The sequence below is a fragment of the Euprymna scolopes genome, chromosome 9, assembly GCF_053919585.1.
Source record: "Euprymna scolopes isolate OS-2025 chromosome 9, ASM5391958v1, whole genome shotgun sequence".
NCBI lineage: Eukaryota > Metazoa > Mollusca > Cephalopoda > Sepiida > Sepiolidae > Euprymna > Euprymna scolopes.
In genome coordinates, this window is record NC_136490.1 from 32761138 (window position 1) to 32788090 (window position 26953).

Below are 26953 nucleotides of genomic sequence, written 5' to 3' on the forward strand. Positions count from 1 at the left end.
GAAAATTAGATCATACGGTATCACTGGTAGAATACTTAACATAATTAAATCCTTAGATAAGAGAAAAATTCAGGTTGTCCTCAACAGTCATACATCTAAACAATATGATATAAATGCAGGAGTGTCCCAGGAGTCTATCCTTGGACCTCTACTGTTCCTGATATTTATAAATGACCTCCCCAACAAAATTGCCTCTGAGATGGGTATATATGCTGATGACAACACACTCTATAACAGGCACGACAGGAAAACAAATGAACACATATCTAAAGAAATGGCAGAAACACTAGAGGGTGACCTCCAATCTGTAGTGGAATGGAGACAAAAATGGATGGTCACGTTCAATGCCACCAAGACTAAACTAGTTTCATTCAATAATTACAAGAAACCTTCTCTACCACCTATAGCAATGGCCAACGACTCTTTATCTGAGTGTACATCTTTCAAACTGCTTGGCCTAACATTTACAGGAAACAGGAGTTGAACAATTGCATTGAAGGCATTGCTAGGGCCATTGCAAGGAAGGTGAGCTCTCTCTACCATGCTAGACAACTACTAACACCCGAAAGTATCCTGTACCTCTATAAGGCCACCATTTGCCCATGTATGGAGTATTGCTGTCATATTTGGGCTGGTGCATCTGCTACTAGTCTCTCGCTCCTTGACAAGGTTCAAAAGAGAGTTGCAAATCTGATAGGCCCTGAACTGGCATCTAAGCTTCAGCCTCTGTCCCATCGATGAAACGTTGCATCTCTCTGCCTGTTCTACAAGTATTTTAGTGGTGAATGCTCTGACGAACTGCAAGCACTTGTGCCCCATGACATGAACACCCTCGACAAACCCGACAGGCTGCTAAATCACATCCCTACACTGTAGAGATCCCTAGATCTTTCTACTCCAGTAGTTTCTTCCCCAGAACCGCTAGACTTTGGAATTCCATTCCAGGTCCCTGCTTCCCCAACTGTACTGACGTGCAGAAGTTCAAGTGCAACATGAACTGACATCTTGCTGCCCAAATCCCTACATAGTACTCCAGTAGTTGTTGCCCCTGATAGTAGCCCCCTACACCAAAGTGGCAATGTGCCTTGTTTGGGGTGAAAATGTAATAAAAAAGAATAGGAGAATAAAATTTGAATGATAGTGTATCAGTCATAGTAAAAAGAAAATAGGTCACTAAAAAATAATAGGATCATTAAAAATCAAAAGAAAAGAAAGAGAAAGTGAAGAAAGTATTAATGGAAATCGAACAAGCAAATAAGGGATAAAGAAATACATAAAAAAAAGACAAACTTCAATTTCACTGACAATTAGCAAATGGTATTTTTGTTTATTAAATTGTAAGGTGAAAATACAGAATAGCTAACTCTCCCCCTCCCATATTAAGAAGTACTTTCTAAATAATGACATTATTTCAGGACAGTCTGCAAACTAAACTGTGCAAAAAAGTTTTTATTCAGCATCTTCGAACGGTTGAAGTTGCATAGAATATAAAAATGATAACTTATCCATATTCTGATAAGTATCTCAATTCCTTTTAAGTAATCTTCTGTAATTTCTACCCATTTTTTTTTTTTTTTCCTGGAGTTTTTATCACAGATTGCTGAAGACATCTAAAGTAATTCACAATTGTATCCTGCGTATCACTCGCACGAAGATTGAACCTTCAACTTCCAGAAAAGCGTTACTTCCAACCTAATTTTACCTAGTACTTTAACTATTACATCACGGATCCTTGTGAACTCACGTAAAAAAAAATTCAAAAACATAACCTTTCTGAATTATTTGATACTGAATCCATTTATTTTGCTAAAAGTTTTTATACTTCAAGTTTTTATCCTATACTTCTAATGAAAACACCGTTCATCCGTGAATAGATTTTGTTATCACATCTGGGTTAATGCATTAACCACTAGCCTGCCTGCCTCTGCCTCTCTCTCTCTTGCAGGACGCAAGACTATTTCTAACCGAACAGGTCCCACATTGTTTACCAAGCTCCAACCCCTGTCACATCACCACAGATTTGTATCATGGCTACCGTAATATGATGGCCTAGTGACGACTATAATTTAGTCTGGTGACGTCATGAACATCGGTCTGTTGAAATTTGGTCACGTGTCTCATGACTAAACCGGAAGTTGGTTTAACGTTTTGGAGGGTTAAATAAATTTAAACATGCCGTCGAGATGTGTAGTTCCAAAATGCTGAGGTAACTATGAAAATGGACCAAAAGTTACTGTGTTTTCATTTCACCAAAATAAAAAATAAAAAAATGAAATAATTTACCAGTGGATTAATGCACTAAAAAGGATTTTACTCCGTCTAAATATAGCAGAGTAAGTGTTAAAATGTTAGATTATTTAAAAAAAAAAAAAAAAAAACGGGCCTTTTTTATTTTTATTTATTTATTTTTTTTTTAGAACGTATTTTAAAATAAAAATGAAAGTATGTATATAAAAAATGAATTTTACATGTAATTTAAGTTATGTGCTGAAATAATAAATTATTATTTAAAAATGGGGAGTATGGTGAAAATATTATGTACTTTCACCTAACAATTTAATAAAAGCGATATCGTAAAAACAGAATTCCTTGTTTAAATAATTCTAAATAAGAAAAATCATTTATCTTTTTAGTTCAACTATTTTACTGTGCAATATTTATATCAGCATGAAATAGATTAAACTTTTTTTTTTTAAGTTTATGACCGTTTTTGTTATCCCAAAAGCTTATTAATAATTATTTGTGGTAAATGTCGTGGCCCTGTAGGTGTCAGAATTTTGGAGAATATGCTTCCAAAATAAACTATTAAAATTGTTGAAAAAAAATAGAAATATTTTTTATTTAAAAAAAAGTGTTTACAAAATGCCAGCAATAAAAATATAATATTTCTATTATTTTTTAAACAATTTTAATAGTTTATTTTGGAAGTATATTCCATAAAGAAAATAAACAACCCACTTTAAACGGAGAAATTATGAGTTTTGTATATGTTATTTGCAGTTTTGTGTTAGGGTTGTCAAAAATTCCCCCAAAATTCTGATACTGCTAGTGGCGCTGTAAACGAAAATAATGTTTAAAATTATGGCAAACGAGTAGTTTCCAAGATATGAAGAAATGTTAGTTTTAAAAAATAGGGGATCACTTTTCTATAAAAAATTTAACGTAAAATGAGCACCCACTTTATGGCCATCGTTTTTTAGGGCGCTTTCTTTTTAACAAATAAAAGCGAAGAAAAATGAGTATGGCCACCTTTATGTTGGGGGTTGGGAGTCAACGTACAATGAACACAGTTAAGCATAAAATGAGCACTCCTTTTCAAAAAGTGTAAACAGAATTTTTGTTGAGGAGAGGGGGTCAACTGTAGGTGCTCATTTTACGTTTAGTTGTGGTCATTCCTACATCAAAGAGGCACTTCGCCTTGTTTAGGCGAAAATGTAATTTAAAAAAAAAAAAAAATGGCCATAAAGTGGGTGGTCGTTTTAGGTTAAATTATCCCCTCCCCCACCTTTTTTTTAACTAACGTCTCTTTATATCTTGGAAACTACTAGTTTGCTGTAATTTTAAACGTTATTTTCGTTTTCAGCACCCCCGAAAATCTATAAAAGTGGTAATTTAAAAGGATTTTTCGAGGGTGGACTAATTCTGCACATTTACCTTATGTTTTTTATTTTATCGTTTTTTTCGTCATGTAATTTTCTTCTTTTTTTTTTTTGTATTAAGTCAAACATGGTATGATTTTCTTTTAAATTATTTCTTTAGGTATGTGAACTTCATTTTTGACCTGAAGGCGAGAGGCATCAGCATTTGATGAAAGAACTGGAAAGACAATTAGTGTTAAATTAAAAACTCCCTATCTTAAGGATGGTGCTATTCCTCGAATATTACCAAACTGTCCCTCCTATTTATCGCCATCAACCACTTTTAGAGAGTCTCCTAACGCAAAGAAAATGCGTTTAGTAAATTCTGCTCTTAAGCGTGCATTATGTGAAAGTGTTGCTGACGAGTTAGAGTTATGGAAACGTAAAACTTTCCATAATATTGATGATTTAGAAAAAAATTAACGTTTATAGATAAAAATTATTGGACTTCTATTCGGCAAGACAATACCATCATTATATGCCATATAAAGAGATGTCCATGCCCAAAAATAAAAATATCTATGGTGATTGAACCGGACTTGGCCGTTAGAGCATTCTGTAGTGATGTGGAAATGAGTGCTATAGGGGAGTATAGAATTCCTAAACATGTAACAGCGGAAAATACTCTGCAAATTTTGATGGAAAACATGAAAAAAATGGACATCGAAGAACAGGAAATGAAAACTTCTAATATAAGTTCTTTATTAAAATTAATCTTATCATTTTTGCTATTACTGCACGATGAATCATTTAAATATTTTAATGCCATTAAGTTCATATATGAACAAATTAACATAATGACAATGAATAAGGTTAATTATTCGAGTGAAATGATGGTATTTTCTTCCTTATTATATAACTGCACCCCTAGATGGTACAGACTGTTAAGAGACACTAAAAATGTAATTTTACCATGCTATTCAACCATTCGAAGATTAACCTTATCAACTTCTATAAATCCTGTCAACAACACGATAACAATTTTCTCATGTATATTAAAAGTTCAAGTTACTAATGCAGAATGACATCACAGTATTTTTACTTATTGATGAAATACATCTCAAACCTTATCTTGATTATAAAGGTGGTAATATTTTTGGCTTAGCTAACAGCAATGAACCTGCCACAAGTGCATTTGCTTTTATGCTTAGCAGTGTATTCTCACAATATAAGGATGCTGTGCATGTTATGCTAACTAAATGTCTTCTAGCTGAAAGCTTATTTGACATAATTAAACGTGTAATAATTGGCTTAGAAGATATAGGGTTTAAGGTATTATCTGTTATAACAGATAATAATGCAATAAATAAAAAAGCTATGTCTTTCTTTTGTAGCCCATCAAAGCTTTCAATTGTATATCCCCATCCAGTTAGAACGTCTAGCTCTCTTTTCTTCTTATTCGACTCAGTGCATATATTAAAATGCATTAGAAACAATTGGCTTGGCCAAAAAAATGAACGTAAATGCATGATGTTCCCAAAGTTTTGTTATAATGGAAATCATGAATTAGATAACATCCAAAGTGCTCCATTTTCTAGTTTACATAAACTTTATGCCCTAGAATCTTAATCACTTGTGAAATATTGCTATAAGTTGACTTCAAAAGCTCTTTCTCCGACTACTTTTGAAAGGCAAAATGTTAATTTGGTTTTGCAAATTTTCAACGAATATACTATTCAAGGTTTGCTAACCTTAGGAAAACAGGAATGCTTGCCAAATTATGCAGAAATCGCAGAATACATTCAATATTTTATATTTGGTGGACAATAATGAATGTGAAAACACCATATAAAGGTTGTTGACTTCATAATAAATATGCTAATCCACTTACATTAAATAGCGATAATTATAGTTTCCGAAATGTGTTCTGTGACTGGTTACAAACTTGTAATAGCACTCCTGGAAGAACTGGTAAGTTAACAAAGGAAACATATACTGCTTTGCACCATACTACTTACGCAATTTTAGAATTGACTAAATATTGTATAAATGTACTGAACATGGTGTATATATTACTAGGAAAGTTTCAGACAGATAACCTTGAGGCAAGGTTTGGCCAGTATCGACAATTTAGTGGAGACCAGTATAATATATCGATACGGCAGGTGTATGAATGTGAAAAATAACTCAGAATGTTGTCAGTTTTAAAATTGAGCTTACCAATTAATAATCAAACTATTGAATTGAAAAATTTAAAAGAAACTAACTGGGATGAAATGACAAGGAAGCAAGAGTTACATGTTTATAAACTTAACATAAATGTAACAGAAGATGATGTTAATGCAAGGAAGTACTTCCTGTTATAGTATACATAGCAGGTTATTGCTGTCATGCAGTTTTCAAAAAACTGAAATGCAATAGCTGCAAAAAATTAATATCCGGGAGTGAGGCTGTTAAAGAAATAGCTGAATTAAACAGCTACTTTCAGGGTATTAACAGAGGTTCTATGCTATACCCAAATGATATAACTAATAATTTTGTCTTATATAATTATATAGTTATAAACAAACTTACAAAATATGATTCTTTTTTACATTCGATTCATCAGAGAAAATTAGCCATGTACATAACTTTAAATATTTTGGCTGATCAAAATCGATTATTTCATGTTGACTCTTCTGATGAGGGTCACACTATTCAGCAAATTGAAAAAATGCTGATATGGAGTTCATTGAATTCCCTTATAAACAATTTTTGTCGCAAAGAGAATGACAATATTAGTAAAAAAAAAAAAAAAAAAAAAATCAGAAAAAGAAAAATTCAAACTTCTAATTAAATTCTATAATAGATTTTTGAAAAGTTTTAATATTCAATGTTTGAAATATTTCTGCCTTAGTAACTTTGTTTATACTAACATTTGTTTGAATTTAATTTTTAACTTATTGTTTGTTATTCAGTTAAAATAATTGTTCATGTTTCAGTTAAACCAATTTATTGTTCGTTTTTCAGTTAAACCAATTTATTGTTTGTTTTTCAGTTTTGATTTTTAAAATATTGTTTTTTGTTTTAAAAAATATTTATTGTTCATTTTTATTTCTATTGAATAAAACTTCAGTTTCATACAAATCAAATCGTATTCCTTTTCTTTTTAAACTTTTTAACAACTTTTCTCCCTTTCAATTCTTTTTTATTATTAATGTTTTTATTATTAATATTGGATGAGTTTCAGTACAAAGTATCATGTCTATCTTTTTTAATCCAATTTTGAAGTTTTCTAACGCTTTCTGTAAAAAGATGTCTGCTCATTATCGACAGTCTGTGTTCCACTTATCTTGCTTGCTAGGACCTATGGTGATGACGTAATTTTTCAGCTGACAGGCCATCTATGACGATGGTCACGTTTGCATCTCTATATTTGCTTTAAAGGTACTTCCATGGAATGTGCTCCCACCTCCCTCAAGGAAATTACTAACAGCAACTGGAGGATTTCAATAGATATTTGTTGTTGAAGTAGAATTTCCAGGTTATTGTTTAGCATCATTTCCCAAAATTTGTTATCTAAATTTTAATCTAGTTTTTAAACATAAAACAAAATCATATTTTTACAAATAAATAAGCTATTAGTTGTAAATCTTATTTAGGCTTACTTATTTATATGTGACACCAGATAATTTTAGTGTGGGGATGAGAGCCATTTTAAAACATTCCCCTTTCACATTTCATTTCAAAAGGCATAAAAAAAGACTGGATGAAATATACGAGCACAGCTATTATACTTTGATCGGAGTAGTGATGCTTTTGTTTAGTCGCGATCTAGCCTTTATTTAAAAAAAAAATAAAGGAAAGAAATGTGAGAAAATATCTGTTCTCAAGATAGAGAACAAATCGATAAAAAAAAAAAGAAAGAAAGAGATGCTATTTGGCCTTTTGGCCAAGATCAAAGTGTAATATCTGTTCTTCAGATGCGGCACATCCATTTCTCATTCTCTTTCAGTGTAGGAGAAATCCTTCACGACAATTTTTATTTTTGTAACTTTTCTCCATGTTAAAAAACGACCCTGGTGTATAACTCTGTCTCGTGGGGAGGCATTGTAAATAGGCACAAGAAAAGAAAAGCTGTAAACTCCTTGGCTTAATTAACATTTACATGAATTGGAACAAATACACTGAAGACATTGTCAAGGCTGCTGCAAAGAAGATGCTCCTTCAACTGTGCTAGGAAATTACTCACACCAGAGTATCCTATATCTTTACAAGGACATAATTCATGTTACTGCCACATCAGGGCTAGTGCATCTACCACTCGTCTCTCACACTGAGAGTCCCCAAAAAAGCCTCAACTCTAATAGATCCTGCACTATCAGCCAAGCCCTAACCTCTGCGCCATTAATGCAATATTGCATCCCTGTGCTTGTTTTACAAGTACTTTAATGGAATGTGCTCTGATGAACTCCTAACACTTGTGCCCCTCAATGTACATACTCCTGACTAACCTGACAGCCAGCAAAATCCCACCATTTCATTATGGAGGTCCCTAGATGACAGAAATCTTCTACTCTAATAATTTCTTCCCTCAAACTTCTAGACTTACTAAAATACTAAATGTACCGTGAGCAGACATCTTGCTGCTCAACTACCCACAGTTTCCTGTTAGAAACGATCCCAAAGAGTAGCCCCTTATGTTCCAAGTGGAAATATGAGTTGTTTAGGGTGACAAAAAGTTTAACTATAAAACAAAGATTTTATTTATTTCTTAACTAAAAAAATCCTTAAAAATGTAATAAAACAGTGGAAAATCAGTAGATTAATCAAAAACTCATATGTAGAAAAAAGAATTAAGGTGTGCAGTGACCAATTTTTCCTACCAATCGGGTTTGCCTTGGCAGCATTCTAGCAACCTAGATGTATCTATAAATATAAAAGCGAAAATGTATGTATGTATGTATGTATGTATGTATGTATGTTTGCTTTTTGTGTATGTCTGCAAAAGGATTTTTTTCGGCGGTTTCTCAAGGCCGTTGTTCATTTTTAAAACTTTTTATATCACATCGAAATCATAATATCTACGAGTTATGAACAGGTATCACCCGTCTATTTAATTTGCCCAACTTTGAAACATTAAATATTCGACATTTTGGGATTGCCGCATATTGCTTTCGTTTTTTTGGTATAAAAAAAGCGAAACTCGATTTGAATCCCTGGCCCATGGCCAGTAGTCTCTAGAAAGCGATGTAACGTTTGGTCAACGTCGGCTTACCGTCGTCATATAAGACAGTTGCTTTCATTTCGAGACGAGCCACTCCCCTAATAAACGGGGGAGCTGTGTTTCCCCAAAGTTAGGTAAAAACAAACAAACCGGGTTATTGACTTCATTAAAAACTGTTCCGCAGAAAATGTTAACTGCTGAATAACTATTGCTTACGTCGTCGTCGTAACGCTCACACAAAATGTTAACTCTACGACTTCCGTGCGGGCACCTGTCAATTCTCTTCTTACTTAAATAAATTCAAACATCTTTCAGTAACTCATTCTGGCTGGCCGAGCGGTTAACGTGTCATGTTTTTTTCACATTTTATTTTCTAACTTCGCCTCAGGGCTTCGGGTTCGATCCTACCAACTTACCAAAACTTCTTTTACCCCCCCCCCCTCCCGGTTTCTTTTTGATTTAAAAGCACACACACCTCGTATCACCCGGGCAACACCAGATACCCCCGCTAGTCTCTTTGAAAGCAATTTTTGTCAAAAGGAGTTATGGTTTGAGGAGACCATGCTCCTAGGGATTACGTCTGTCAAACATCCAGGCTATGTGTACAAAGAAATCATTTCAACAAAAAGTGCACCTGATGATTATATGCAAAAACAACATGAAACAGGCACGGAATGTAGCAAAAGTGATTTGAATAAAAATAATGAACCTGGCACTTGGATAGGAAGAAGCAACAAACAGGATGAATGGTCAAAAAAAGTTAAATGTTGGATGTTTGAAAAATCATTTTCAGAAAAATGTATACTCAAGTCAAACCAAGATCAGGTCAATTCAATGAAATGACCATTGCTGAATAAAACAGCTATGGGGTGTAGCTTCAGTGATAATGCTGTCCCAAGGAGGCGTTTTGAATGATCACAAATGGTTATATAATAACAAACCGAAATGGATATCAGAGTTGGTTGACGATTTGGGCCTAAGAAGAATCAACCCTCCAAGTTCCTGTGCGTGCATCTCCCTCTTACCAATACGAAAGATATTATATTTTCATATATTAGCATGTTATCATTCTATTAAACACAGCAGAAACACAACACCGCCTCCATCAGAAGAGGATAGGTATTGTTGATTGTGTGAAATGGCCTTACAAAGGAATGCTGATAAGTTGTTCTCGACTATTTTTGTACCCGACTAGAGTAGCCCCCAATTCTCCAATTTCCGACCTTGTGTCAAGTCTTCCTGCTGCGAGAAGCATGTAAATAAGAGAAGCTTTGACTAAAAACAATGACAGAGTTGACATTTACAAAGTGAGAATTACTTTTAGCATCGTAAATAATGGAAGTTGAGAATTAATTCACAATTTATTAAATAAGTTCATATTTGTTCAATTCATCAAAAAATGAACACTTTGTAATCAATATAATATTCGCGAAAATTAAAATTTTAGGTCTATTTGTAAAATTAAAATTTTTTTATGTTTCTGAATTTTTTAGATGAGGATTGATAATTCGTATAATTTAGACTAATGTTTCCATCTTTTGTGTTATTCTCCCAACATTTCCATCGATGTAATCTCTGACCTTCAGTCTATCTTGTTGAACCGAGGAATCTGTATTAAATTTCAAACAAAACCCTTTCTTTAATACATGAAGTTAGCATGCACTCATTCCATGACCAGGTAAAAGTCCTAAGTAATTTGCATTGGTATTCTGAACATCACTCACATTGAGGATTGAACCTTCAGAAGTGTGTAACTTACAACTGATTTTTACTTTCAGATTTCAGAGTACAACAAGGTTACATCTGAATAAGGTCAGAGGTTACATTGACTGAAACGTTGTGAAAATAACGCTGAAGATGAGAACAGTTGTCCGAATAATCCAAAAACAATTTTAATTAAACATGGAGCAGTGTGATTGCAAGAGTTACAAAGCACCTTCAATAAGATTCCAGACATTTTTGTGCAGGCATTTAAAATCGTCATAAACTCTTGAAAATTACGTATGTTATTGCTATACATGTAATGAGATGACTGACCAATTTTTATTTCGATTTCAAATGAACAGCTACAGCAGGAATTGGAATACACCCTAAAAAAGCATGATTGTTACAGCTGGTGAATTTTAAAAATGCAATCTGGAGGTGAGGACACTTTAGAAGAACGATATGCAATAAAATTTTATTAAATGTTTTAAACTTGGAAAAAAATGCCACAGAAACGCATGGAATGCTTCAAACATCAATGCTTTTGGACCATCTTACATGAATCAAGCATCAGTTTTTGAGAAGCATAAGAGATTCAAGGAAGTCAGGGAGTGTGAGGGATGATGAGGGGTGTGGGAGAAGTAAAGAATCAGAACACCAGAGTGGATTGGCCAAATAAAGAATTTCATGGATAAGGACCGTCGTTTGTCTATAAAGACAATAAGTGCACAGTTTGATGTTAGTATGGGAACTATGCATACAATTATTTGCAAGGAACAGAAGATGCAGAAAATTTGCGTGAATGCACCAATCCACAACTCCATCCTTGTCACAGACTATTTGACCAAGATGAGCCTCGACAGTTCCTCACCCTCCCTATAGTTCAGACCTTGCTTCCTGGTATTCCCTAAGTTCAAAGAAAATTTTAGAGTCTGTCAAATTTAATTGACAATTTAAGGAGATGAAAGAGACTGTGACAAGGGTCATTAACACACTCACACACGAAGACTTCCATGGGGCCTTCCAGAAGTTGTTGGAACAGCACAATAAGTGTATTGCAGTTGGAGGAGATTACTTCGAAAGGGGCTAGAGTTTCATATGTGTACTATCAATAAAAGTGCCCATACGAAAAAAAAGTCTGGAAACTTACTCAAGGTACCTCGTATGATTGTATGGAGTAAGTTCAATAAAACTTCTGCCATTACTAACCAGCAGAGCGTTACCATTATCGACCAAAGGAAGAGTCTATCAGATATGTATATGTAGTTTGATGATATACGGAAGATGGATGTGAAACCTGACCAGTGAGGGTTGTTTTTTTGGTTTTACAGCAATGCAACCTTTAAGGTCATTTCATATATTTTTCAATAGGATTGATGTATAGATATTAGAGAAGTTAAAATGATTTTTGTTATAACATTTATGGTATGTTTTTTTTTTATTATTAGGAGCTTTTGTTTTATTGCATTGATGGGTTATTTTTGTATTTGTTCAGATTGTGAGTTTCATCTTTTAGAAAAGTTTTGGTATTTGATTTTTTGTGGTTTGGATGCTTGAAATTTACATTTCATTGTGATAGTACTTCAACAATTCAGTCATTCGATATCAAGATTATTATACTGTTGTATATCATATTAGAGGGTGTTTGGGGGGGGTTATATTCTTGGGAAGAATCTGATTTCTTTGATGTAGGATAGGATTTTTCTGGTGTTTTTTTTTTTTTTTTTTTTTTAAAGATCTTTTTCTTTGTAATGTTTTTCCTTTATTTCTGAGAGGTCTATACCCTCAGTTAGCAGGTGTTTTATAGTGAGTGGTATTTGGCAGGGAATACATTGTGGTTGTGTTTCTCCTTTCAGGAGGTAGGAGTGTGTTAAGTGTGTGTGACCTATTCTCAGTCTGGTTAGGATGACATTGTTTTCTGCTGTTTGTTTTTTGGTTTTCCTGTTTTGTAATTTTTGGCATGATTTTGAATAGTTTGCTGTTTGGAAAATTATTCCAGTAGTTTTGCACATTTATTTTGGATGTATATGCTGACATTTCTTTTAATGTCTGTGTACAGGATTTTGAAGGTGGGGTGGATAGGTTGGTTGTGAGCTAACTTTGTTGCTGTGTCAGTGAGGGTTGAGGACATATGTTGCATGAAGAGAAATGATACGATGGATGTTTCTTTTTTAAATGGCAAGACGCTTAATATGAATCTTTCCATCAACACGCTTGTGCCATTGTAAATAACAGAATCAGTACTTATCCAGTTTATGACCCACTTTCCGACAACTTCGCATTGACATCTTCCAGCAGGTTATGTAATAGCTGGAAGATGCCCAAGTGATCATCTAATCCGATGTCAGTAGACGACAAATTTCAATGAAAGCATGAAATATATTAAGTAAAACTTTAAAAAACTGAAAATGACTTTCGACATGAAATCCGCTCCTTTGCCAATGTTAAGAATGGCTTTCTAAATAGAATGCCTTTGTTAATATAGGGATGGAAATTAATCTTTTGGTTGCTAACATAACCTGCTGAAAGACATGGACACGAAGTTGTTGGAGAAGAATCAGCAGTCATGTAGTAACATGAGCAAATGGTTGCAAACTACACAAGCCACTCTTTGACAGACTTGTATTATAGCCAATCACTGTAGAGATTAGTGGAACAATTGGTCCAATCACACAATTCCTTTAACCACCCAAGTTTATCAACATCGTACCACATCAAGAGTTGTCTTCGTTGTAAGACTATCTCTTCATCATCATTATTCGAGGGAAAGCTTTGAGCCTGCTCTCGACCCGCCAAATCAGCAGAACATCCGATCAAACTTCCTGGTGTTTCTTGTATATCTACAAAGGGTTTTTTTTTTTTTTTAATTGTCAGTAGAAATAGATTTAGAATAGAATTCTAACAGAAAAAAAAAGGTAATTTTTTTTTACTTTCTTTCCACCTTAACAAGCTGCTTCTATTAAAATCTAAATTATTGGACAAGGTGTTCAACCTTGTTTCCAACCTTAACATAAGCCCTGAAAATTACGATCAGGCACTGACGTGTTTAAAGCAAAAATTCCTTAATCCTTCCTTGATTAAAAATAGAATTTTCAAGGAAATTATTCCTCAGTCAGAACGTGTTATGTCGTTAAAGGACTTTAGAGTTATCCTTGAGCGTGTCAAACTAGACTTATGCGAAATGGATAAGTAATTTGACATGGACTTCTTTTTAAAGAATTCTTTGTTTAGAGCTATAATAGCACATATTTTGTTTGCGAAATTCCCAAACAGTGTACGAAGAGAAATAATGAACAGGACAAATGAACGCTTTCCTTCGCTTTCCTCTATAATGTCAGTTTTTTTGTTTTTTGTTTTACATAGGCATCACCACTTATCAAGGCCAAGAGGCCACTCGAGGATAAGGGTTAAAGAGTGTACAGTAGAAATTGGACAATATAGTAACCGTTAGTAATGGAGATTCGGTAAATTTGTTAACTTATATGGAATAGTTCATCAAAAACTTGTTTACGTTAGACTTAAAGACAACCATATTGCAGTCAGCCGGAAAGCAGAAAAATGGAAGACAATTCCATAGGCGTGCAGTTCTAAGAAAGAAGCTTTGCTCATGGAATCTACATTTAGATTTAGGCACAGATAAAGAGTGGGGGAAATTAGTGATAGTGTTTTCTGCTAGACGGGTGTTTCTTGTGAAAGTTTGGCGAGGGGGGACTATAGAATGGAGCTCAGCCAAGCAAGCACTTGCCATGAAAATAACGATAAAACATAAACAAACTCGCAACAGCTCTTCTGTGAGAAAGAGGTTGCAGGGAAGAGAAAAGGACATCTCCCACAAGGCTACAAAGTCTATTTTGAACTCTATCAAGGCAGGATAAGTCCTTTCTAGCAGCTCCTGCCCAGATGTGGCAACAGTACTCCATCCTTGGACGTACCTGGCTCATATAGATAGAGAATTGCATCAGCAGCGAGATATCTACTGGATCGATAGAAGGATCCCACCATTTTTACAGCGGCCTTGGCAACGGATTTAATGTATGTGTTCCATTTAAGATCAGGAGTAAAGGTCAAGCCCAGAAGCTTGTCAAAACATGAGGCCTCTCCAAGACAAGAGCCATTCATTTCAATTGATGCCAGATGGGGATAAGAGCGTTGATGATGTAAAAATAAAAGCTTGGTTTTAGATGCATTAAAAGTAACCAGCCACCTCTTTCCCCATTGTACCACTTGCTCAAGATCAGAGGAGAGAGAATCAGAGAGAACTTGGTCGTTTACGGTCTTAGATGTGCTACCATAGATAATAGTGTCATCAGCATAGATGTCTACGACTGATGTAAGGATGTGATTCGGAAGCTCGTTAATATAGATCAGGAAGAGAGTTGGGCCCAGGATGGACCCCTGAGGGACTCCAGCATTAATACTAAGAGCTTCCGATTTCTGCCCATCAACTACTACTCTTATGAACCTATCAAAAAGAAATGATTTAATAATTGAGAAGACATTTTCAGCTATAGCGTAGCTGAAGATCTTGTGAAGTAAACCTTTATGCCATACTCTATCAAAGGCCTTTGATATGTCAAGAGCAATTGCCCTAGAAAGGTAGCCTCCGTCGAGAGATTTGCTAATCCTATGAGATATAACTGTAAGCACATCTGCTGTAGATCCAGCAGAACGGAAACCATATTGCGTGTCACTAAGAAGGTTATTTTTGCTGAGATGGTTGATTACTTCTCTATTTAACACAGATTCCAGCAACTTACTCATGACGCACAGGAGACTTATTGGCCTGTACTGTGAAGGAGATGAGCGATCACCTGAATTCTTAAATACGGGGCATACTGATGAGATTTTCCAGGGTGACGGGAAGCAATTCTCCTTAACACAACGTTTAAACAGTTTTGTAAGAATGGGTGCAGTTCTGGTTGAAGTCTTTTGAGTAATATAATTGGAATACCGTCAGGACCAGTTGCTTTACTGGAATCAAGGTTTTTGATTAGCTTGGCAACATCACATACAGATATTTGTATATCACATAGCATGTTTTCTGATACAGGAGGAAATATTGGAGGTTGGCAGCCTTGGTTGCAAAGGTTAGAGTTAGCTCCAAAGTTCTTGACAAAGAGTTTGGCTTTGTCTGATGCTGACGAGATTAACTCAGGTCCATTTATGAGAGTTGGGATAGAGCACATGCTTCTGTTAAGAATTCTGTTTGCTATTTGCCAAAACTGGTGGGAACCAAGCCACTGTTCAGCTACTTTGGACTTGACAGACTGAACATACAACTTTCTTGCGTTCTTTATTACTTTTTTACAGTGGTTGCTGGCAGTTCTGGAAGCGGCTTTAGTCTCGGTACATCTATTATGTTGGAAGCAATGGAAAAAGTGATTTCTATGCGCAATGGTAGCAGCACATTCCAGAGAGAACCACAGCTGGCTGTTTGGTTTTTGCTGGAATTTTTTTGAGGGTATGAAACGGTCTATACCTACAATTAACCATTCTGTCAGGTCTGATACTATAGAGGACATCCTTTTTAAACGTGGAATGCAGAGGTAGATCTGATATAAATGTGTGGAAGCTATCCCAGTTAGCCATAGTTTCGGAATTTTGGAAATTTTTAATGGTGGTGCCACAAGGAGGGAAAATAGCCCGCCTAAAATAACGGCTTCTTCAATGGAAGCTAGGTCCAATATGGCGATCAAATCTTACTCCAAATCTGTTAATGGGTACGAATACCTTCAAAACGCTCGCTATATTAGCAAGCGTTTTGAAGCTATTCATAAAATTTGCAAATTATGCAAGGGTACAGACCACTCTGTTAAGGACTGTCTCAAATATCAGAATTTTGATGCTAAATGTTAAAGGACCAAGGAATTAAAATTATGTGTCAAGTGTCTTGGTGGGCACTTCAAAATGGCAAAGACATTAAGGGTTTTCACTGTTTGTGGACTAAAGAACCATTATTCTATTATGTGCCCTAAAAGTCCCAACTCCTTTGAGGGACATACCTCTTTAACGGGACAGGAAAATTGTATTTTTCTTGTAATTAAAATCTTGATGAGGTTAAAGGGCCATCCTGTCTACTTCTACTCCCTGTTAGATACAGGCAGTCAGAGGTCATTCTTTTCACAGGCAGTTTTAAACCAATTAAGTCCCAGAAAAAAATTCAAGTCAGGGATGGTTGAGATGCCAGTAAACTCTCTAATTGGGTGTAATTCTTTGAAACTTCAGAAAGTTGAAGTCTCCCTTAAATTGGGTTATCAAAAACCCTTTCTATTTTTTGCTTTATTTGCAAAGGTGAAGCTGAAATTTCACGTGGATAGGTTCTACGAAATCACATCAAAATTGGCTAATTGGGGTTTTTGTCTTGGTCCAGAATACATCAAATTAAATGGCTCTGTTATTAATGGAATAATAGGTCTGGATCTAATTCAAAAGATAAATAACATCCGTTTAATCAAATGTTTGGGAGGTACTGCTTGGAAGATTTCCAAGTAGATAATTCCTTACAGTGAAGGGTCCAAATTTTTAAATTTTAATTCAAAATGTTAAGGAAGAGTTACCAACCTTTGATGAGGTGCTAAATGCTCTCCCTACATGCAATTTTTATCCGATTGATAGCATGCTGAATCCTACTGTTACTTATGGGGATGCACTACAACCATTCCTTAATGAATCTTCCGTTGAGTGTATAATCAAGTAGTTTTTCTCCCTTGATTCCATTCAAATTGATGAAGAGAAAAATAATTTCAAAGAGTCTATCATCTTCAGGAATGGATCTGCCGTGGGACCGAGAAGCTTTCTAAAGTAGACTCTAATTATGTACCCTCTCTGCGAATAATGCAGAGGGTGGCAGAATCCTTAAATAATAAGTAGCAATACCACACCATATAAATAAAATAAAATCAAGCATTATTGAAAAGAGCATAAAAAACAAAGAAATAATATCTTTAGTTTTTTTTTTTTGTTTTGTTTTTTTTTAAATTGGCCCATTAGTTATGACCATTCAAAGTATCAAAAAATGTGTGGTTCACTGGACATTTTGCCTTAAGTCAGTCCTATTCAAATGCAGATAAGATTGTGACTGAAAATGGAAGGAAATTTGCACAATTTACAGACTAACCCATCTTTTGGAATTTGGACAGAATTCCAGAGTTTGACAAGATACACCTGAAGAAGGTCGGAGGTTGTATCGACTAAAACGTTGTGAAAATCACACTCAAGCTGAAAACAGTAGTCAGATGAATAATAATACAAATACCCAACCCTCATCTCAAAAATTCAGAAACGTCTTTTTTTTCCTTTTCATAATTAAAAACTTATGTTTTCTAAATAATAACAAAATAAAATACTTTATGTTCGTAAGTTAGCTGATGAACATTTTGTTTACATATTTTTTTGTGGGTGTCTCATGTTTACACGTGTTCATCACTACTTGTATCGACTTGTGCATAAAAAGTTTTATCCAATGCTTTTCAAATTTTAGGACAAAATAAATTAATATATTCACTATTAAATAGCATTTGAAAACACAGTTTCTATCTTTACTTATCTTAATACTACAAAGCATTACCTTTGAGATGTTTTATTTGTGACTCAAAAACAAAGAAAAAAAAACAATGTTCATTGTCCGTTATTCTTCTTCAAATTATTGATTTTTTTTTTTTTTAAATATTTTTTTCCTGTCCACAATTAAAAACTTGTTTTCCAAATAACAAAATAAAATGAATACTGCATGTTCGTAAGTTAGTTGACGAACACTTGTTTACAGATTTTTTTGTGTGCGTCACGAAGCACAAAAATTCTCATGTTTATATGCGCTTGTCACGACTTCTATCGACTCGTGCATAAAAAGTTTTTATCCAATTCTTTTCCAATTTTAGGACAAAAGAAATTAATATATTCACTCGTTACTTATCTTTGTACTACAAAGCATCAACTTTGAGATATTCTAACTTTTGACTAGAAAGACGTACGTGTTGTGTTCAAATTCCGTAGCAAAGACAATTCTTTTCCCTAATTAGCTAAAACAACTAGAAACGTTGTCAATGGGTACAACTTCGAATATTTACATGAACACACCGATCACTTATTTGAAAAAAGTGATCTACCGCCAGCAGGTATGCTATGCTGACAGGTTTCGTCGTTACTAGTCAAATTTAAATAGCGATTTCTTCGAATGTACAAATCACAAGAAAAATACTAAAATACCATTTTAAAGTAAATTCTATTGTACATCCAGATATATAAGTTTTATTTTGATGGAGGTGAGAGAAGTTTACTTATTACTGATTTAAAGACTATGAGTGCCAAATTAAGTAGCAGTGTGCGCCTTGTCCAGCGCTGAATGTTATGGTGTCTGGTATTGCTATAATAAGGGTCTGTATGATGACTATCTGCAAGTTTTCAGAGAATATGAAGATTGCGGGATAATTAAATCCTTCTCAGTTCCACCTGGAACATATGAGAATTACATTTGGATTCCCTACAGACCTGTTATTAAGGAGGGTCTGGGGATAACACTGAAGATCTGTCCCGTTTTCAACTGTTCGTTAAAACGTAAAAGGGGTACTACTAGCCTTCAGAAAAAAAACAATTATGTTGTTTTAGGCGATTTGCGTAAGGCCTTTCTACAGATTTGTCCGAAATCTATTCAAGATAAGAATAGATTGTGTTTTTTTTCTTTAGGTGGACAATAAATTGTACACCTTCAGACACAATACTATATTTGGCTTTAATGCCGGTTCTTGTTTTAAGTTTTATTCGCAAATTCCATGCTGAAAAATATAAGGCTGATTTGACCTCTTATAAAATTTCCAACAAGTTTTATGGTGACAATTTGGTCACCGCTAGTTGTGACCGGGATTCCTTTCTTTCAGTTTATAGCAATGTCTGTGACAGGTTAAGTAAAGCAGGGTTCCAGCATCAGTCCTGCAATTCCAATTTTGTGAACTTGTAAAGTAAAATGTTCGAAAAGGATTCTATTACCTCTCCACTTTCCATCCATGAAAAGGGGTTGGGTTATCAATATTCCCCTCATCAAGATTCTTTTACTTACTCCTACACCTATAAACGATAATGTAAAAACTAAATATGGGGTACTATCGCAGATTTTGAGTGTATACGACCCATTGTTGTTGCTTCTCCCTGTTACTATTCAGGGGAAGATTCTAATCACTCAATTGTAGAAAAACAATTTATCTTAGGATCAACAGATTCTTGAAAGTTTTCTTACCTTGTGGCAACTGCATGCCAAAGAATTAAATAAGTTATTGGACTAGGAGTTCCGCAGTTGTGTATCCCAGGAGGATTCCCCGGTTGAGATCATTTGTTTCTGTGATACATTTAAGCATGCCTACGGATTTTCTTAATATGCCAAACAAGGGACTCAGTGTTTCTTGACATTCACCCAAGTGGCTTCCATCAAAGGGAAATCACTCCCTACCTTGGAACTGATGGCCATATACCTAGCCCATAAAGTTATCCCTCAGTTCTTGCAGGCCCTAATGCCTATCAATATCCAGGTTTTTTTCCTTTTCTGTGTGGGGTTTCAATAAAAAAAAAAAAAAAAAAAAATTTTTAAATCGCAGAAAATCGTATATCAGACATAAATAAATTTTTTGAGGAGATTAACCTCGAATTTGGGGTACTCCTTAAATTCAAATACATACCTACACCAGATGATCCAGCGGATCTTTTAACCAGAGGCATTACTACCTCTGAGTTCGCACAAGTGTCACAATAAATTCAAATTTCATGCTCTTTTATTGCTAAGTTCCAAGCTGATGACGCTCATTTAATTATTGTTTCTTGCTAAAATAGTAGCCTTCTCAATTAAAAAAAAAAAAAAAAATAACAAAGGGAGATAAATTAAAATGGGAAAAATTTCAATTTGGGGTTCTCTTGTATCAATATTTCTCATTCCTTTATTGCTTTTCTTCCTAAGTGAAGTAGCTAAAATACAATCGCGATTGGGTCCAACTTACAATCTATCGATTATGAAAAGGGCTCAAGCTGCCTTAATAAAAATAAAAAAAAATTTTCCACTGATAATAGTGAGTGTAATATTGTTCTTATTAAATCTTAAAATCAGTATTTGCAGTTAATTGATTTAAGATGTAGTCACTTTCAGTTAATAATTGATCTAGATAATTTAGATTTTTTGTATAGATTCATTCAGCGGCAGACACACACATATTCAATTCAATAATGAAAAATTAACTATATTAAAGTTCCTTGAGACAACCTTTGTTATCCGTCTTAATGGCAGTTTTAAATTACCGTATATTCTAATAAAAAAAGCCATGAATAATCATTATTTTCCCCCCCTTTCCTTAGCAAGGTGTTAGAAATTTGACAATTACATCATGCCTCCCATTGTATTTGTTTTGGACCAATCAGGTTGGTTGATTGTATTTGCTGTGGGATTCGCCTTGGCAGGCTTTTTGCATGCATGCCTTTCTTTTTCAGTTCCACAGATACAGCCAATGATGAAGGACCAGAACTCCAATTCTTTGAACATTGCACACGTCTTCCTGTGTGTCTCCTTGAGACTTTTATTTAAGCCTAAATGAATAGGCTAAGTTATTATATTGTGTGCCTTCTTGAGACTTATTTTGAGCCTAAATAATTAGGTTCAATAATTATTATTCAAGTCTTCTTGAGACTTTTAGGACTGAATTGGCAACCTGTTATTAAAGACCTTTCCTTCCATGGACATTAATTATGAACTTCTGTATATCATCTCAGTGCGAGAATTAAATCCTTTTCAACATATCGATCTCCTTTAAACGGCTGTAAACTCAGATCTTCGAAGACAGATGAACCTGCTTCCAGTTCCTGTTGAAGATAAAAGACTATCATCTTTCAAGGTTGTTAACCGGTCTTTTTACAGAGACAAAATGGGCATTCCTTTTTGCAACCGAGGAACTAATAAAATTTATATTGAACTTTAAGGTAGGCCTCTGTTGTATTTTGTCTTATTTTGCCATTGTCTTGGGAATAAAAAGCAGGCGAGGTAAAATATCTCACATTGTTGTTATGAATTTCGATATTTATGCACCTATGTTATCCTGCTATTTTTAAATGGTATTTTCAAGTTAAATTGAAGTTTCACCATATCTTTTTATCATTAAATTGTTAGGTGAAGAAAGTACAGAATAGTTACAAAACACCCTCTCCTCCCCATGTTAATGGCTTTCTAAAAAATAACGCTATTATTTCAGCACGGTAACATAAGTGCATAAGTACCCAAATTTTATATATTTGAGGGGGTGGGAGTACTTCTACGGTTTATGGATTGTGCTAAAATAGCATTTAGAAATCCATTCTTAAGCTGGGGAGGGGACTATGTTAATGTACTTTCATCTGATAATTTAACCAATAAAAGATACTGCAAAAATTGAATTTAACTGGAAAATTCCATCTAAAATATAGCACGGTCCGTAAACTGCAGAAGTACCACTTTAAAAAAAAAATTCTTAACTTTTAACGCTTCCTTCTTTTTAATAAGTAGAACGTTGAATGTACCTAATTGAAATTGATCAACGGATCATTAGTTAGTGTTCATGATGCGAATCAACCCTAATGTCTATCTTTATTGGCTGTGTAAAATCCGAGGGATTAGAGAACAGCTGCAAGGCAATCATACAAAATGAAACATCGGCTCCCGAAAAACACTTATTTACATTACATTTTTATTTTTGTTGCCGACATATCTACATTGTAGTGTTACTTTTTATTTTAAGGATGTAAATGCAGATATTTGGGAGAGCATAGAGATTAAAGGTTCGATCTTCATCAACGTGAAATAGAACGATATTTACACAAACAAACTGTGTCTAGAAATATATATATATATATATATATATAACATTTACAATTTATACCAGTGAAAAAGGCAGACCTGAACGAGAATCCCCCTCCCCAATTTTAACCGGTATTTTGCAGTTGGTATTATTTACAACCTAAACCAGCGTAGTAGAATGGCTTTCGGAATAAACACCCCTAACCTTGATAACTATACTACTATAAAAATTAGGTAGGGGGATGATTCTCGTTCAGGTGCGCCGTAAAAAATAAAATGCAATGTAAATATCAGGATACTTATGCTGAAATAATAACGTTAACATTTAGAAACCTTTCTTAACATGGGAAGGAGATGGCGTTTGGTAACTATTCTGTACTTTCATCTAACAATTTAATGAAGATACTGTAAAAATTGAATCTAACTTGAAAATCTACCTAAAAAATAGCACGGTCCGTATTCTGCATAAGTACCTAAATCAGAGTGTTGTTTTTTTTTTTTTTTTTTTTTTTTTTTTTATCTTCGTTTCAGGAACTCTCGTTTCATTTTGTGATCACCTTTCGGTTATTGTAGTGAGTAACTGGATTTTACCGAGTCAACCTTATAAGCACCTTTACTATGGTCAACAACAAACATGACAAATTATGGATTTATTATTTTTAAAATAAGTTTTTTTTTTTTTTGTTTTTTAAACTAATTCCTTACTTAATATATCTTTATTTTCTTTAAATAATTTATAATACCAAAAGTACTTAATTAAATCAATGAAGAACTTATTTTATTTTAAAATTTAATTAATTATCAAACAAAACATTTTTTTTGTGTGTGATTTTTTTTTTGATTTTTTTTTTTTTTTTTTAGTGTAAACTTTACCTGTAAACTCTCCTGGCTTTGTCGACTTCAGGTTTCAGCTCATCTCTTTTCTGCACGGTTTTCTTCATCCCTTTGAGATTTGCGTACAAACCGAATCATGTCAATGTTGCCACTTCATATCGGCTAGCTCATGTGGCAATTTGTTTCGGTGTTTAAATGGTAGACAGCAGGTAGCGGCATTAAATCCTTTAAGAGAGCGTCGTGCGACATATTTGTTTCCATAAAACTCATGTGTTGTTGTCGCGCGAATCGCGAGACTCGACGAGAATTGCGCCCGGGAAATCCGACGGTGTCACCAATTATTTTCCCCGTTTTTCATAAAGCCTCACCGGTGTAACATGTAATAGTACACCGGTTTGAACTATTCCAACTGGTTTATTTTCTCATTAAAAAGGTATTTTTAATGCTTAAATTAAACCTAAAAATTACATTAGATTTTTTTTTTTTTTTTTGCAGGCGAATGTTTCCGACACATCTCAACTTCTAAAATGAATTGATTAATTTTAATTAAATAAAATCATCATACTTGGATTTATCGAACTTTTTACATCTGGTTGAGATTACTTTATAAATATTAATTCTTGAATATTTATAATGTACTTTAGTTTTACAATCTTGGATCATTTTGGTAAATTTAATTGTAATTTTTATTTTATTTTATATATATATATATATATATATATATATATATATATATATATATATATATATATATATATATATATATATATTGTTAATTTTCTTATCATCTTGTTCTAGCAAGGGATTGAGCAACCTACCAGATGCTAGACATTTATCCGCTATCTCATATATTCCAACCGAGTGACTTTTTAAATATTCTAACCGTCACTTTCAGTGTAATTGTTTGAATCTCTCCTGAACTTAGTTATGATCTGAAAATCGTCGATATTGTTAGAAATCACCGAGGTGAAGAGAGAGAAGAAAAGGGAGGTCCGTTCTGTTTGGTGTTCGATATGAAGTCGACAGCTCCGTGTTTATTTTTCTTTGCCAAGTCTGACGAGGGGTTTTGTCATTGTTGTTCATCTGCTGCCAGCGAACTTCTCTTTTTCCTCGCAGTCTGTATACCCAACGTTGCTTGTCTTTAGTCAAATAACGGAGTGATGTGCTGGTTGTCTGAAAAGGAAAAAAGTTCTGGAAAAACGAGGTCCGTTAGCGTGAAGAGGAAAAAAGGAGGTTCAATGTCATTGTTGCTTGTCACTTGTTTTTCTCTGTTGAAAAGTTCGCTTTTTGGGGCCGAATTTTAGCTCGCTGGTTTTTCTGTGCTGTGTCGGGTTTTACAAAAAATGAAGAAAAAGGCTCGCCATTCAGAATTGCTTGTATATCACGAGGGGGGTCACCATTTTAGGGTTTAGGATGCTTTTAGGGCACAACCTAATAAAATAGATAATTCAATACAAGCTTCTGAAATGACGAATGCAACAATTTCATAAAAGGTAACACAGAAAAGGTTTATTAAGGAGAATGTGATATGTTCCTTGTCAAAAGTTGGACTCCAGCTACCTGGTGCTATCGCGGTAGTTATTCCCCGTGGAATCGTCGATACCGTTAGAAATCACCGAGGTGGAGAGAGAGAAGAAAAGGGAGGTCTATTCTGCTTGGTGTCTCTCTCAGTAAGGACGAGTTCTTATTCCTCAAACCGGATGCTGGTCGAATTCCTTAGGGGATGGGAAGGATCAATGCACCGTATCCCTGATTGGTCAGTATGTAGCCAAATAGCACAGGGGGGGGAGAGGCATTGATTCGTTAAAAGAAAAAAGTCCCATTTGTTTCTGCTACATATTCTTTTTGGAGAAATTCCGGAATATCTAAAATATGGAATGTTAAGATATTTCACTTGGAGCAATTCTGAAATGTTCTAAAACATGTATTTTATTTTGAGCGATTCATCCACCAAAACTATAAAAGAACGCTGTTTGCGTAAACTCTTCAGTTATGTAGGTAAGTTAGTTAAGCAGATAATCAACAAATTGAGTCGCTAAGACGTTAACTACTACTGACTCCAACAAAATTCTTTAAAACAAAATGTGACACAAGGTTGATTTAATGTGGTAGATAACCAGCTCCCCTCAAAAGGGATATTCTGCAAAAATAAAATTGCCTTAGTATAGAAGGGTTTCTCCCTTCATTGACTAAGGACAATTAATTTGAGTGCAGCATCTGAGCAGACACCACACTTCAGTCACCAGTCCAGTTAGAATTGATTATACCCCTTAGACCTTGACGTTTCTGAATTTTTGAGATGAGGATTGGTTATTTGTATTATTATTCATCGGACTACTGTTCTCATCTTGAGTGAGTGATTTTTCACAATGTTTCGGTCGATATAACCTCCAACCTTCTTCAGGTGTATCTTGTTGAACTCGGGAATGTTTTTGTCGCACTCAGGAATTTGGACGGAATTTCAAATGGGACCCTTTATTTGTTTCACAGGAGTAGTGCGCTCTTGTTCCATCAGATCTATCCAGTCATGGCTGACGGAACAAGAGTAAACTACTCCTGTGAAGTAAATAAAGGGTTCCACGCGAAATTTCATCCAAATTCCCGAGTTCAACAGAAAAATTTGCCTTAGACCTTGTCAAACGCTTTCAAATATTTATTTGTAGTTGTACAAATAAAGCATATTTAATATTTGCAAATATTGTTTTGTTTTTGTTTTGTTAAAATAAATGTTTCCTTGTGTTCAACTTGTTTTATGTACAATAAATATTTCTTATTTTTTTTAACTCTGAGTTTTTAGTTGTTTATATTTGTTGCATGTTCAATATCCCTTAGACACAAGCATGTAACAAGACCAAGAAAATGTTAGTTGACGAAGTGAAGTGGGTGGTTGAAGGTCATGTAGAGTCCTCACTTTTTCAGGTAAAGAAAATATACCTTCAAGGCTGGTAGCATAATAAAAAAAAAAAACAACAAAAAAAAATATTTCTTATTTTTTTTAACTCTGAGTTTTTAGTTGTTTATATTTGTTGCATGTACAGTCCTCACTTTTTCAGGTAAAGAAAGTATACCTTCAAGGCAGATAGCATAATAATAATAATAATAAAAAAAAAAAACTAGTGACAAAGCAATGAAAACACATTTACCAGGGTTAATCCTCACCTAGTATTTCTGAAACTGTTAGAACAGCAGGCAGAAATTAGTGACATGTTGTTAGGTGTGACATTTGCCACAAAAATGTCATCAATGTAATTAAAGGCAAAGTCAAGATCTCACACTACTTCATCCATATACGATTGGAAGATAAGTTTTACAACTTAAAGGCATAGTAAGGAATTCAAACACTCCAAATGCAGTTGTTACTACTGTTTTGGGTATATCAGTTGGATTCACTGGAATTTGATGGTGAGTCTTAACTAAATCCAGCTTGAAGGTTTTACAACCGTGCAGAGACAAAGCAAAATCCTATAGATGTAGGATTCTTTAACGATGATGTACTTTCGTGTTTTTTTTTTTTTTATTACATTTTTACCCTAAACAAGGCAAATTGCCACTTTGGTGTAGGGGGCTACTATCAGGGGCAACAACTACTGGGGTACTATGTAGGGATTTGAGCAGCAAGATGTCGGTTCACGTTACACTTAAACTTCTGCACGTCAGTACTGTTGGGGAAGCAGGGACCTGGAATGGAATTCCAGAGTCTAGCGGTTCTGGTGAAGAAACTATTGGAGTAAAAAGATTTTTTACATCTAGGGATCTCTACAGTGTGGGGGTGGGATTTAGCAGCCTGTCGGGTTTGTCGAGGGTGCTCACGTCATGGGGGCACAAGTGATT

At 34.5% G+C, this 26953-nt stretch overlaps 1 protein-coding gene across 4 annotated transcripts in view; it reads right to left on the reverse strand.

The window, feature by feature from the left end:
* Positions 1-23480, reverse strand: part of LOC145284483 (nonsense-mediated mRNA decay factor SMG5-like) — a 1021751-nt gene extending 998271 nt beyond the window's left edge. For all 4 annotated transcript variants that reach the window (XM_080133345.1, XM_080133343.1, XM_080133346.1 and 1 more), the window contains exon 1: positions 23162-23480. In XM_080133345.1, coding sequence (XP_079989471.1) covers positions 23162-23229 — 68 coding nt within the window. In that variant the 5' untranslated portion in view covers positions 23230-23480. The remainder of the gene's footprint in view (positions 1-23161) is intronic.
* Between the last annotated feature and the right edge of the window lie 3473 nt (positions 23481-26953).